Source organism: Mustela putorius, unplaced genomic scaffold (assembly GCF_011764305.1).
Source record: "Mustela putorius furo isolate JIRA1106 unplaced genomic scaffold, ASM1176430v1.1 tig00003871_pilon_pilon_pilon, whole genome shotgun sequence".
NCBI classification, from domain to species: Eukaryota; Metazoa; Chordata; class Mammalia; order Carnivora; family Mustelidae; genus Mustela; species Mustela putorius.
In genome coordinates, this window is record NW_025422023.1 from 9,604,398 (window position 1) to 9,619,100 (window position 14,703).

At 37.3% G+C, this 14,703-nt stretch overlaps 1 protein-coding gene across 7 annotated transcripts in view; it reads left to right on the plus strand.

The window, feature by feature from the left end:
- The window catches only part of BANK1 (B cell scaffold protein with ankyrin repeats 1), a 305,691-nt gene extending 291,296 nt beyond the window's left edge, over nt 1–14,395 (plus strand). For 5 of the 7 annotated variants that reach the window (XM_045067101.1, XM_013054044.2, XM_004748166.3 and 2 more), the window contains 6 exons: nt 1,360–1,535; nt 5,450–5,513; nt 10,671–10,700; nt 12,450–12,505; nt 13,770–13,834; nt 14,088–14,395. In XM_045067101.1, coding sequence (XP_044923036.1) covers nt 1,360–1,535; nt 5,450–5,513; nt 10,671–10,700; nt 12,450–12,505; nt 13,770–13,829 — 386 coding nt within the window. In that variant the 3' untranslated portion in view covers nt 13,830–13,834; nt 14,088–14,395. Of the gene's footprint in view, nt 1–1,359; nt 1,537–5,449; nt 5,514–10,670; nt 10,701–12,449; nt 12,506–13,769; nt 13,835–14,087 lie in introns of those variants that run through there. The other 2 variants (XR_006602628.1, XR_006602629.1) reach the window with 2 other exon arrangements.
- The last annotated feature ends 308 nt before the right edge of the window (nt 14,396–14,703 follow it).

Sequence of the window (14,703 nt, forward strand, 5' to 3'; positions counted from 1 at the left end):
TCTTTTCCAGATGAACCAATCCAAACATTATTGATGAATCCTTACCACTATGAAATTTGTGGGGTCTCTGGGTGGCTCAGTCAGTTAAGCATCAGGCTCCTGAGGTCAGCTCAGGTCATGATCTCGGAGTTGTGGGCTCAAGCCCTATGTTGGGCTCCCTGCTCGGTATTGAGTCAGCTTGAGATTCTCTCCCTGTCCCTCTGCCCCTCCCCCTATTCACACACATGCCCTCTCTCCCTCTAAAATAAATAAATAAATCTTTTTTAAAAAAACCTTGAATGCCCTCCATTTCCTAAGTCCTTGTCTGCCTGGCCCAGTGACAGTCTGGTAGCTCTATTTCTTTCTTGAAGATGAGCTCCCAGTAGGGATCAATGACTCAGGGACAGCAAACCATTACACAGCAAGACAGGATTAGGCTCTATGGACATATTTAGGTTTGATACCACATGAGACGTACACCACGGAGGAATTACCCAGGTAATATGATTACCTGAGATCATATAATACACAGGTTGAACTTGTGAAAGAAAGTACAAACTCAGATGAGTTCTGGAGCCAGGCAGGTGACAGGTGTGATGCCATCCAATGACCATAAGGAGTGACAGGGATTGCACAGAGCATCCTTACAGGCATGCAGCCTTTTTTCTGTCTTTAAACACTATGTGGGACAAATAAAGCACTGAACTCACCCATGGTCTGTGGTTGTCTACTACTGTACCTCGGGCTGGTCTATGGTGCGGCATTAGCAGCAGCACGTGGGCAGCTGGACCATCCAATGTTCTTATTGTACTAAACAAAATAAACTCTTTTGGGAAGAGAGCAGGGCATTACAAAACGAGCAGCAATTGCTTATTTAAAATCTTTCCAGAGTAAAGTTGTCAATGCTTCTAAAAATCTCTTACAACACTTGGATGTTGGTTGAGATCTCCTTTCCCAAATCTACAGAAATATGTTTCTTCCACAAATATTTATCACTGATAATAATGTTAATGTTATTTAACTTTTACTATGGGACAGTCATTATGCTAAGTATTTAGTGTGCATGTTTAAAAATAATGCTCTGAAAAAGAACATGAAATTGGCAATGCCTACAACTGGTACAATGCAGAAATTTCCTGCTGTTCTTTCTCTGTCCCTTTTTCTTCCCCCTGTGATGGCACACATTCTTTTTACCCATAACACTAGGTGCCAGGCACAACAATCCTTAGAAAGAAACTCCTTTAAAAATTTGCACCTATTTATTCTGTTACCGCTTATAGACTGACAGGAACAAGAAAATCAACTGATTTGTTTTCAGTGTTTTTTCCCCCAATTGTCATATTTCATGTTCTTGTTAAGACATCTTCCCTCATATTGTAGACAGAGCTCGGATGGAGAGTCAAGCCTTTTCCAATGTGGACTGCCTTGCTGCTGGGCAGGAAGAGCTCATCCTCTTGCAGGAGAAGGTCAAAAATGGGAAACTATCTGTGGATGAAGCGTTAGAGAAATTTAAACATTGGCAGTTGGGGAAGACAGAGCTGGAAATGATTCAGCAGGTAATACTGACCCCAGCAGGTAATACTGACCCCTTCTGGAACATTCCCTCACTTGCAGAGCCTCTCTGTAAATGTCTTTACAAGAAACACAGGTAACAGTTCTTTTGATTTTTAACTAGCCACAAAAAAAAAAAAAAAAAAGGTGTTTTTGAACTACCAATTAAACGTTTCATGTGTGCAAAACATTGGTGAACTCAGTGCCAGGACCCAGTTAGTGAATGTTTTGTGAATCTCATTGCTGAAATTAAGGTGAAACATCTTACACTAACAATGTGCTCAGCATTCTGAAGAGTGCACTATATTGACCAGGCTTAAAGGGGACAAGAAAATCATTTAAATCTTATCAGGCAATAGTCCTCAGTGAAATATAGAAAGTTTTCCCTTCCTTCCCCTTAACCTTTGGGGGGAAAAAACCCTGTATATGTCAGTCAAGATTTACAAAGAAATGCTGCCAAGCATATTAACTTCAGATAAGCTTGTCTTCTATTAATATAACATACATCCTGAGAGGGTCTTAGAGTAGATGGCTCTGAGATGAGCCTGGAAGCAATATATACCCTGTATACCCCATGACATTCCTCAATGAGGGGTATGAAGACCATATTCTGTTTTACCCCGCAGGCCTTCCTACTCCCAAAATAGTCCAACAGTTTTTTCTTCTCATCACAAAAAGCCCCAGTGCCATAGAAACCAGTTCTCCAAAAACTGATTGAACACATTTAATTAGCTGGTTTAGGCCAAAGTACAAATAATCATTAATAGCTTAATATATTCCCTTTCCCAAGAGATCATTTTTATTGAAAAACAATGCTTAGGAAAACATTTTTAAACAACAGAAGAATGAGTCCCAGTGATGACATTTCAAACAAATGGGCACAGAGGCGGAAGGTGTTGAGGGAAGGAGACTTTCCCAGAACCTTTGAGATCATTCCTTCTCAGAAGTCACCTGTCTTGAAGGGTAGCTCTGGTAGTGGGTGGTGGCTGGACCTGAGCCGGGTTATGCAGGGCCAAGCTAGGGCAGTTGTTTTTCCAAACAAATGGAAAGAAATACTGATTGTACAGTTTTGCGACTGATTGTTGTTCATGATCAGAATGACAAAAGGGCTTCTCGATCTGTGCCCATGCCATCACCGTCAAAGTCCCTCTCATCCTGAAATGGGTAAACTGTGTCCAGGTGTAGACCTACACAACCACTCTCCTAGCACTGCCAGCAAGTTTTGTTGAAATAAGTCAATTGTCCCTCATTCTCCTTGGTCCATAATAAAGTTGACAATTTAGAATGATTCAACCAAAACACCTTCTGAGAAATTATTTCCCTAGTTTTATTAAAGTCTCGGTTGGTTTTATTTTGTTTGTGTATTTATATTTAATATTGCCTTAGCAAGAATTTAAGGTGGCCTGTAACTACTTTAAGACTGACCTGACTGTCCAATATATAGTGAAAATGAGATAATGAATACGGTTAGTGTTAAGCAAGACAAAACAAAACAAAATTTAACCTATAAATAAATACAAGAACAAGCACTAAGCCTGCTTTCCATTAGAGCTAAAAGTTCAGTGACTCTTACTGAATACTGTTTGACGATCAGTCCTTTTCCTTTCTTATGTTTCCAGCGTTAGTGAGATGTAATTGCCTATAACACTGGGTAAATTTAAGGTGTACTACCATGTTGATTTTACACACTTACATATGATTATCACCATCGCGTTAGCTAACATCTGCGTCATGTCACAAAATGATCACTTCTGTTCTGAGGTGACAACATTTAATAGCTACTCTCTTAGCAACTTTTCAGTATTTAATTCTATATTGTTTACTGTAATCTCCATGCTGTGTATTGGATCACGAGAACTTATTTATCTTATAACTGGACGTTAGTACCCTTTGACCAACTTCTCCTCTTACCCTCCACTCCCCTGTCCCTGGTAACCACCACCCTACTCGCTGAGTCCAGTGTTTTTAGATTCCACATTTAAGCAATATCATGCCATGTTCGTCTTTCTCTCTGACTTTTTTCACTCAGCATAGTGCCTTCAAGGTCCATTCATGTCCTTGCAAATTGCAGGATTTTCTTCTTCCTTAATCCATTCATCCACGGACAGGCCCTTAGGTTGTTTCCGTATCTTGGCTATTATGAATAATCCTGCAGTGAACATGAGGCTGCAGCTCTCTCTTCAATATCCTGTTTTCATTGTTTCCAGATACATACCCAGGAATGGGATTACTGGATCAGATGGTAGTTCTATTTTTAATTTTTTAAGAAACCAATTGTGGCTACACTAATTTACATTCCCACCAATAGTGCACAAGGATTCCCTTTTCTCCACATCCTGCTCACACTTGTTACCTCTTTTGGATGATAACCACTCTAACAGGTGTGAGGTGATAATACCTCAGTGTGGCTTTGATTTGCATTTCCCTATTGTATTGATTGATGATATTGAGCACCTTTTCACATACATGTTGATGCATGTCTTTTTTCAGGAAAACGTCTTTTTACTTCCTCTGCCCATTTATTTCTCTGACCACTTTTCAACTAGATTATTTGGATTTTGCTGTTGCATTGTTTGAATTCTTAATATATTTTGGATATTAACCCCTTACCAGATAGATGATTTGAAAATATTTTCTCCCATTCTGTAGGTTGCCTTTTCATTTTTTTTTTATTATTTTTTCTGCTGTCCAGAAGCCTTTTAGGTTGGTGTACTCCTACTTGTTTATTTTTGCTTTTGTTACTTGTGCTTTGAGGTGTCATATTTAAAAAACTGTGATGAAGGCCAACGTCAAGGAGCATTTTTTCGCTGTGTTTTCTTAGTTCTTCATAGAAGGGCTTGGACAACACCCAGAATAGCAGAAAAAGGAGTGTTATCCCTATTTTCCCAACATATGTACACACTCATTCCCGTACACTTTTCAGTATTACCCTTGTAGTTTGCAAAATATTCATTTCAATCCTGAGGACAAATCTATCAGGGGTACCTGTGATGTTATGTTATTATAGAGGTATTATCCTAAGAAAATAAGAGGGAAAATGGCACAAACATAGAGTTTATAATAGAAGAGTTTCTAGAATCCTGAAGACCTATGTAGAACCCCTGGCTTTGAAGGTGAGATGGTTGAGAAGGTAGAAAACTTGCCTTTCACACTCCCCACTGCTGCTGGTAATCAGTGAGTGCCTATAGAAGAGTGTTCACTATCGCTTCTCGGCCTTTTGGCTAAGATCAAGTGTAGAAGAGTGTTCACTCCACTCACAGAAGAGGATGTTTACGGCAATGATAACAACTATCCTTTTAGGAAACATGGTTTCTCAGTTCCAGGGGTAGCCTGCTTTACATTTTGATTAAAATGATAATAGATGTTCAATGTAGAATGTTTTGGAAAGCAAAGAAAGATCACAAATGAGCTCAGAAGGGGAATCCAGTTATGTATAATTTACTTCCAAGTCCCTGGTTCTTAGAAGGAATTCATAAGAAAGATTGTGCTCACAGATGCTGGAAATGGGCTCAGGCAGTATCGTATCACCACTGTGCCACACTTTTGCTTTTGGACACCAGATAGCCAAGATAGCGCCCTCAGGTGTTAGATTGGGAAAATAGCAACCACAAGAATTGGGCTCTGAGTCCCCAAGCTGACTCTATCACTTAAAACTGTATGTTTTGGGAAAATTATGTAACCTTTCTGAATCTCAGTTTCTATATATGTAAAATGAGATGATGACTTATATACTTCATGAGTTTGCAAGAATTAAGTTAACACATTTAAAATATCAGGGATGGTTGGTTGGGACACTGTAAATACCAGATTAGTGCTACATAGTCCTGGTGGTCCTAGTGACAGTAGTTGACGTTCTCATCTTGATCTATGACAAATTTATAAACCTTCACTTGTATTTTCTGGTCATTTCCTCATTAAGGAAAAACTACGCCAACTGCGAGATTGCATTATTGGGAAAAGGCCAGAAGAAGAAAATGTGTCTGGTAAGTAAGATTTGTCTGTTATTCCTTTATCATTCTGATGAAGGAGAAAATGCAAGGACTATGGAGTCAAACAGGTTTGAATTCAAATCTGTGCTCCCTCACTTCCCCACTGCACGATTGGACAGCATCTAATCCCTAGTACTCGGGTTTTTTGTCTGCAAAATAGGAGTAATTATAGATATGTCTGGAAGTGATTGTGTAAGTTAACATCTAAAATATTTTTCACCTTCTTTGACCCATAATGGACCTTCAATAAATGCTAGTTTATTTCCTTCGATTTCTATGAAATTTGCAAATAAGATAATTCCCCTCTAGTTTTTTATATGTATGAGCCATTACACAGAGTACTGAATTATTAAGGAGTCATACTTTTTTAATAAGGTTGAATATTTCTAATATAGTCAGTTCTCACAATTGTCCACAGGTAGATCATTTTACATTGTAAATCTCAGGTTGCTTTCCCCTGTAGCCAACATGCTTTTTGGCAATGCAGATCCCCCTTGCTAATAATGAACGGGTTGCTCTCAAGTGGGGGGGGGGGGGTGGACGGACACCACTCATTTTAATGTTAATACAAACCAAACATTATTAAGATGGTAAATCTTCTCCAAAGATTAACAGCACATTCCAAAATTGAAAATAAATTATGTTGTCACAATTGGACCACTCTTTCCCCAAGTCCTTACTCCTGCACAGATAATTAAAAACTGACAATCACTAGCAAACCCTAAAATTTCCATCTCTTCCATGTTCAATAAGATTGCATAGATTTTAACTACTGCTTCATGTTGAAATCTACCCTGAAAAAGTTTATTAAATTGGTATCTGCTTTTCCAAGGAAAATTCTATAAGTGCTCTTAGAAATGTTTTCTAAAAACAGAAATATACTTTCTAAAATAATTAAGTTCACAAATGCAGGGCTGATTTACACGTAACTGAGTTCTACAGATCTCCATCCTAATGTGGCAAAATATTAAAATTTTAACAATATATCAAATTATAAAATATATAAATACCTTTACTAAGGAACATTAGGTAGTAACAGCTAATATTTGACTATTTACTCTACACTTAATGTTATCTTTTTAGTTTCATATAATAATCCTTTGAGTTAGACATTAGTCTCAATTCATAAATAAGGAAACTGAAATGATAAGAAACTAAGAAGCCCAAAGACATACAGATTAGAAACTTCAACTTATTTCTTTTTTAATCCAAAGTCAATGCTTTTAATCATTGGTGTCTTAATTAGGAATTGGCTAGTTCCCCTTCTAACCAAAAGTAATACCAGACAAACCCTCCCACTGTATAGAACACTAACAGTGTGCAAAAATATGAGGCAGTTGATTTCAGGCAGTAGGCATTTAGTAGCCTAAGACTTAATTCCAGTGACAAAATATAGAAGGTGACTCTAATGATTGCCCAGGAGACTGATTTTCTGACTATAGGCTGTGCAAAGCAAGGCAGTCTTTTGACATGAGGAGGAAAAGATCAGAGTTCAGGGCAGCCAAAGCTTCTGCAATGTGTGTGGTGGGTCCCTGAAGAGGTGATAGCTGTGTAGAGAGGTAGCCGCACAGGCCACAAGTCTATGGCCAAGAGATGAGCTGTCCATATGTAGGGCAAGACCACTCAGACACAAGATAACAGCTTCTGGGACACTGAAAGCAAAACAAGACACTAGATGAGCAGAGCCAGGGAAAGGCCAAACTGGGGATGTTCGAGTTCTTGCCCTGTCAGAGTGAAAAGATCTCCTTAATACTTTGTTAGAACACCTGGCACCCTGCTGTGACACCCAAGAGATGTAATGACTAAAGACCATGACTTTTCCTCTAGAGGACCTCCTCTAGACCTGCCTTAACAAAGCCTAGAACCAAGGCCCTACAAGGTTTACATGGAAGGTAGAGTTTGTAGGCTCAGTGCCACTGGGGGCTTTAAAAAACACCGGGGGCTATAGGTCAACACTGTTAAAAGCATAAAACTAGGCCTATACAAGTTCATGCCGGTCATCAAACTGCCTGCTAAAATGAGAACCTACACTTATTACTTAAAGAGGAATACTACAGAATCCAGAATATACAGTTGATTGTCTATAATGTCCAGTATTCAATTTAAAAAAAAAAAAAGAAGGGAAGATATACAAGATGTAGGAAAATGCAATCCATAGAAAAGAAAAAGCCATCAATAAAAATTGCATCTAAAATGGTCCCATTGTTAATCTTAACAGACAGAAGACTTTAAAGCAATTCTTATAACCACAGTTAAATTAACAAAAAATATGGTGTTAAGGAGTGAATAAATAGGGAATCTATTGATATTTACAGAATACGACATGGGAAAAATTAGGATACCTGTTTGTTTAACATGTACAAGGAAGGTTTACCAAAATAAAACATATGCTGGGATATTTAAAAAGTTTCAAAAGATTGAAATCATCAGAATACGTTCTCTGAAAGATTTCAGCCTTTTGAAATCTTATACTCTCTTACCACGACAGAAAAAATTAGAATTTAACTAGGAAATTAGAAATGTCTCAAAGTCATAGCTGTGTAGAGAGGTAGCCGCATTCAACCTGAATGATAGTGAAAATACAGCATATCAAAATCTGTGGAATGCAACTAAAATAGTACTTTAAGGTAAATTTATGGCTATAAATAGTGTAGGAGAAAAGAGGAAAAGCTTAAGATCAGTGATCTGTATTTCCACTACAGGAAACTGGAAAATAAAAAGCAAACTAAGTTCAAGAAGAGGTAAGAGGAAAACTAGAAAGATCAGATTAAAAATCAATAAAAAAAAATGAAAGAGATGAATAATAGAAAAAAGAACAAAACCAAAAGTTAGTTATTTGAAAATATAACTAAAATTGATAAAACCATGACAAAAATGAACTGGAAAAAAGAGAAAACAAGAGTTACCACATCAGGAAAGTAAAGTGAGGCTATCCCAACAGAACCTACAGATATTAAAAAGATCCTAAGGAAATAGAATTAACTTTTTGCCAATATATTTAACAACTTAGATTAAAAGAACAAATTAATTAAATAACAAAACTTACAAAGCTAAAATAATTACACTCCTCTGAACATAATATTTTACATAGTCAACAAAGATGAGGCTGGGAAGGAGGCAATAAGAGCAGAAGAAAATGAACCTGGAGGTGTTACAAATACCTAACATATCCACACTGAAGGGAGGCAGAAATAAATTTAGAAAACAGTATATTCCAAGGATAGGAACAAAAGAAAAAAAATCAGTACATAAAAATGTATTCTGTACTCCAGTTAGTAGGTTTATTTCTCTATAAGGGTATAGTTTAGCAATTTTCAAAACTACCATTTGTATATTCTAGGATTGAGTAAGTAAATAAATGTATTATGGGCAGTAAGATACAGGCTTCCTATTGTCAGAAAGAGGAGTAACTAAACTACTAAGGAAGGAAGGAAAGTTCAAATGAATCTTTTGGTTCTACCCTGGAGTTGAAAGTAAATGTAACAACTCACGTTTGTTAATATATATATATTACAAATGATATAGAAATATAGTTGTATGTATAAACATATGCACTTCTTTAACCCTGTCTGCTGAAAAGACCTAGAAGCAATGACAGCCCAGCACCAATGAGCACATCTCACACCTAGGTCTTTGTTTATAAAAGCAAATGGCCAATTATCACATGAAAATATGCCCAGTGCCACTAATCATGAGGAAAATGCAAATTAAACTAAATGAGATATCAAATATAATGGCTAGAATTTTTAGATATTGCCAAGATGAACTGATTCGGCTATGGAACAACTGGATATGCATTGCATGCATTGCTTATGCTTCGTAAAGGGATATGTTGGCTTTAGAAGAGTTAAATGAACATCAACGTTATGGCCTAGGCTAGCCACTTCTAGGGATTTTTCAAAAAGAAAGAAAGAATGAATGAATGAATTACGTGTATCCAAAGACTTGCTCACAAAATTCTTAGCAGTTTCATTTATAATGGCCAAACCAGAAAAAATCCAAATGTCCAATAGAAGAAGAGATAATTATACTACAGTATATTCATACAGTGGAATACTACTCAATAACAGAAAGAAATGCCTACTATTAACACAAAACAACATGAATGAACCTCACAGGAATTATGCTAACTGAAAGATACCAAACATGAGGGAGTACATGGTTTAAAATTCCATTTATCTGGAATTCTAGATAAAACCAATCTATAGCAATAGAAATCAGATTGGGGTCACTATAGATAATGGTGGAGTGAGGATTGATGTCAGGGGGCACAAGGAATTTTCCTTTTTCTTTTTTTTTCTTTTTTTAAAAAGATTTTATTTATTTATTTGACAAGAGAGAGCTCACAAGTAGGCAGAGAGGTGGGCAGAGTGGGCAGGGGGAAGCAGGCTCCCTGCTGAGCAGAAAGCCTGAGGTAGGGCTCAATCCCAGGACCCTGGGATCATGACCTGAGCCAAAAGCAGAGGCTTTAACCCACTGAGCCACCCAGGTGTCCCACAAGGGAATTTTCTGTAGAGAGAAATGTTCTCTATCCTAACTGGGTGAAGGGTACATGGCTGTATATAATTGTCAAAAGTCATTAGCCTATAGCCTATATACTTTAGAATGTTTGAGTTGTACTATACATACGGAATAATGCTAATTCAAAAAAAAAAAAAGAATGGAATAGCTCAGGCTAGAAGAATCAAAGCAGAGGAGTGAGCTTTTACTAAATGTCTAACTTATCTAAAATCCTAATACCTTGGGACAAGCATCAGAAGGAAAAAAAAGGCAAGAGTAGTAAAAGACATGGTTTCACACTGTGGCCAAAAATCAGTACATTTTTTTTTTTAAAGATTTTTTTATTTATTTGACAGAGAGAAATCACAAGTAGACGGAGAAGCAGGCAGAGAGAGAGAGGGAGGAAGCAGGCTTCCTGCTGAGCAGAGAGCCCAATGTGGGGCTCGATCCCAGGACCCTGAGATCATGTCCTGAGCCGAAGGCAGCGGCTTAACCCACTGAGCCACCCAGGCGCCCCAAATCAGTACATTTTTAATCAGACTGTGAAACTTCATAGTCACAATCAAAGACAAGAAGTAGTCAATTAAAAAGAAACAAAGTTTAAGATAAACGTTGAGCCAAACTCAATAAACATCTCTTTCTGTCTTCTAGATAAACTCACGATTGTGCACTATCCAAATGGTAAGTTTTTGGTATTTATTAAGAGTTTCAGACTACAGAAAGGTACATGGTAAACTAGTTTCAATATTAATGTAAACCTAATATGATTATGCAGGTCAGGGCAAAAACTCATATTGATTTTCTATGTAGAAACCACTTGACATCCAAAATAACTTGGGGGTGATTCTAGAATAGCAATGTAGAGGCATTGTTACAGAGTAAAAAAAAAAAAAAAAAAAATGTGCTTTGAACGCTAATGGACCTAGCCCTTCATAGCTTACCAGTTACCACCTTTGGCAAGCCACTTAAACTCTTTAGGCCTCAATTTCCTCGTATGTAAAATGGAGACAAGACTTCTCCCTTAGGGATTGCTGTAAAGGCAGTTGATGATGTATAAACGGGAGCTGATACTTGATAAGTGGGAGTTACTGGTACAGGAGGTGAAATTGAAATAACACTTGAGTGGGTGATTCGCTTTAGTGTGGTGGGGGGGAATGTGTGCAGAAGGTTGTCAGGGGTCAAGAGGAGCCAGGGACCACTGGGAGCTCTGACTAACCTAGGAGCAACCACAGCAGTGACCATGGGAATGGAGAAAAGCAATTGATAGAAGCGAGTTATGTGGCTAGGATGGAAAATGGAAAGCCTGTGGTAAAGGCAGGAGGAGCATTGGCCAATGGGAAGTAGTAGGACCAAGTTTTCATTAAAAAGTATACTTTGAGAAGACATCTAAATGGCCAACAGACACATGAAAAAGTGCTCAACATCACTTGGCATCAGGGAAATATAAAGCAAAACCCCAGTGAGATACCACCTCACACCAGTCAAAATGGCTAAAATTAACAAGTCAGGAAATGACAGATGCTGGTGAGGATGCGCAGAAAGGGGAACCCTCCTACACTGTTGGTGGGAATGGGAATGCAAGCCAGTCTGGAAAACAGTATAGAGGTTCCTCAGAAAGTTGAAAATAGAGCTACCCTATGACTACTGGGTAGTATATATATATACACACACATACATATATATCTCGCAGAATACTTTGCAACCATCAAAAAATGAAATCTTGTTATTTGCAGCGATGTGGATGGAACTAGAGGGTATTATGCTAAGTGAAATAAGTCAATGAGAGAGAGACAATTATCATATGATCTCTCTGATATCATATGATATCAGAGAGGCAGCGGGGGGTTGGGGTTGTGAGGGATAGGGAGGAAAAAAATGAAACAAGATGGGACCAGGGAGGGAGACAAACCATAAGAGACTCTTAATTTCAGGAAACAAACCAAAGGTTGCTGGGAGGTGGGGGTGGGAGTGTTGGGGTGGCTGGGTGATGGATATTGGGGAAGGTATGTGCTATGCTGAGTGCTGTGAATTGTATAAGACTGATGATTCACAGACCTGTACCCCTGAAGCAAATAACACATTATATGTTAATTTTTTAAAAAGTGTACTTTGCAATTGGCTGATTACGATAAATGGGGGGAAAATGAAGATGGCGGTGGCATAATCTAGTTGGGTTGTTATTCAAAGGTGCTAGATTGTGCTTAAGCAAAAGCAGCTCCTCAGCATCCTATAGTCACCTATATGGGGACGAGAAATTAACAGCACACTTGCCAAGTGCACCTGTTCAATATGCCCCTTCCTATCTCTTCTGTAATTTTCCCCTTTACCCATATCCTACTCAGAGCATAATCATTTTTTAAAAATACTGAATAAATGAATCATTAAATATATGAAAGACAGAAGCAATAGTAACAGAGTTTATATTTCTAGGTAATGAAAATGCCCGCAATGAAAATATGTTATATAACATACCCTTCCACAATAAGGTAGGTTGTGTTTATGTTAACTTTTATAAAATGCAAAAAAAAAAAAAAAAGAACTTTGTTGAGAAAGAATGTAAGAGCCTTCTGTCCTATGCTTGGAAAATTTTAAACAAATATGATCAAAATAGGTTACACTAGCTTTTGTGTGCAAATTACTGCATGAGCAGTAATTTAAGGAAATTGACTATTTAAGAAAAAAGCAAAAAAGGAACTCAAAGGAAAAAGCGCCAAAGCCAAAGTATAGCTGAATTTACCATATACAGACCAAATAAATCTTAGAGGAATGATGGATACATGTTTTTTGTTTGTTTGTTTTTTTGGTTGGTTGGTTGGTTGGTATTTTAGCAACAGTAATATGATGAATCTATTTGGACCACAATGTATACTATCCTTAAAGTCTAGTAGAGGAACAAATGTTACCCCAAAATATTGTTCATGTAAATAGCATTACTTCACATGTAGAGTTAACTGAAAATGAACTGCTAACAAGAGGCTAGAAATAACATGAAGCAAAGAGAACCACCATTGAGAACTAAGACTAGTTCAAGGTAACACTGTTAAGGCCCTGGCCACAAATTCTTCTTCAAAATCAAGCATGTTATTCCAACTATCTACATATGTGATGTAGGAAGTTTTCACTATGGCCCAGGATCATGCAGCAGATGGATTTCTTTCTAAAATCCAGAATTAGAGCCCTTGGTAAGATCTCATAATAAATCAATTTTTAATAACCCGTTAAGCTCTTCTCTGTTTTGAGTAAATCATAAGGAATCCTGAAAGTCATTTGCCCTTAAGAACTGATTAACACATTTGCATTTCTGGACCATCCTGTGGGCAACCGGTGAGCTATAGACCAAAGTCTAAAGAGTATGGACCCATTAAATTCACTGGGCAGGAGCAGAATCATGGGTACCACCAAGTCCTCTGAGTTTATGAACATATCCTGGTCAAAGATCCTTCTACAAGTTCTGAATGACTGTACAAGCATGGCATATTTCTGGAGAACAATATTTAGGGTAAGAAAAAAAGAAAATAAATTCCTAGCACTTAAGCTCTCCCTCAAAATGGAAATAAAATTTAAACTCAAGGACTTTGCTATTGGTGAGCTTTACGATGCTTCTTTCCTTCGAAGATGGAGAAACGTCTTGCCAGTTGCGTCTATGAAGCTATTTTTCAACAAAAGACAACTATGGCTTTATCATGTTTCTTTGTTCCACCTTAAAATGGAGAAATGCTAGTTCTGTATCTTTTTCTTTCTTTTTCTTAGCTTCCTACTCGACTCCAAGTTGAAAAGGAATTTGGATTCTGTTGCAAGAGAGATTACTAAAGAAGGTAAAATATCAGTTATATTTTTAAGAAAGCTTAAAGCAGGCTTATTAGAGACCTGAAGGAATCATTTGTCTAGCAAACAGAATACTTTAAATATTTCATTGTCTTCTCCTGAAATGATAAACATGTGTATTTTTCAAGCCAAAGGTGATTGTTCCTTAGAAAGATTTATGGATAGGGGTGATTTTTTGCTAGCTAATCAATTTCGATTGATGATCCATTATTCACTAATACATTTCTCTGATCTCACTTTCAGGTTATTATAATGAAACCCAAAAATCTGCAGACACTGTGCTTTCTGAGTGAAGTAAGCTTGCATTTGGATTGCCTGCTGTCTTCAGGGAAAATAGCATATGATGAAAGCAGAAGCAAACCTCTGGATTTCACAATTTGTTTTTGCCACAATTTATTGGCATTAACTTGCTTCAGATAGGTATATCAAGATTCAAACTGAATGCCATAGAACAGTTGTATTCTTTGATAATTCTTGTATTTCACGATGCATTTTGCCACTGAAGCAACTGTTTCCCATTTTGAAAATTAAAGGAAAACAAGAGCAGAGAAGTGAAATGCTCTGTAGCAAAGTTATTGCGCCTGTTTGAAGCACTAACCTTATCATAAGTTGACTCCTCTGTCCTTAGAATGACCATGAAAATACAAATTTGTCTCATACATATTTGCCTTTTAAGTGACTGGTCCATTTCCTGAATTTCAGACATTCAAACCTCTAATTATTATTGTCACCTCATGTTTTCAGAAACCTTCTCTTAGTGCCTATTTGCATATAACCTTGAGAATATTATTTTTTAACTTTCTATATCTCAAATTAATATACATTTCAACAACCTACAATCTTTATTAAAAGGCTTACA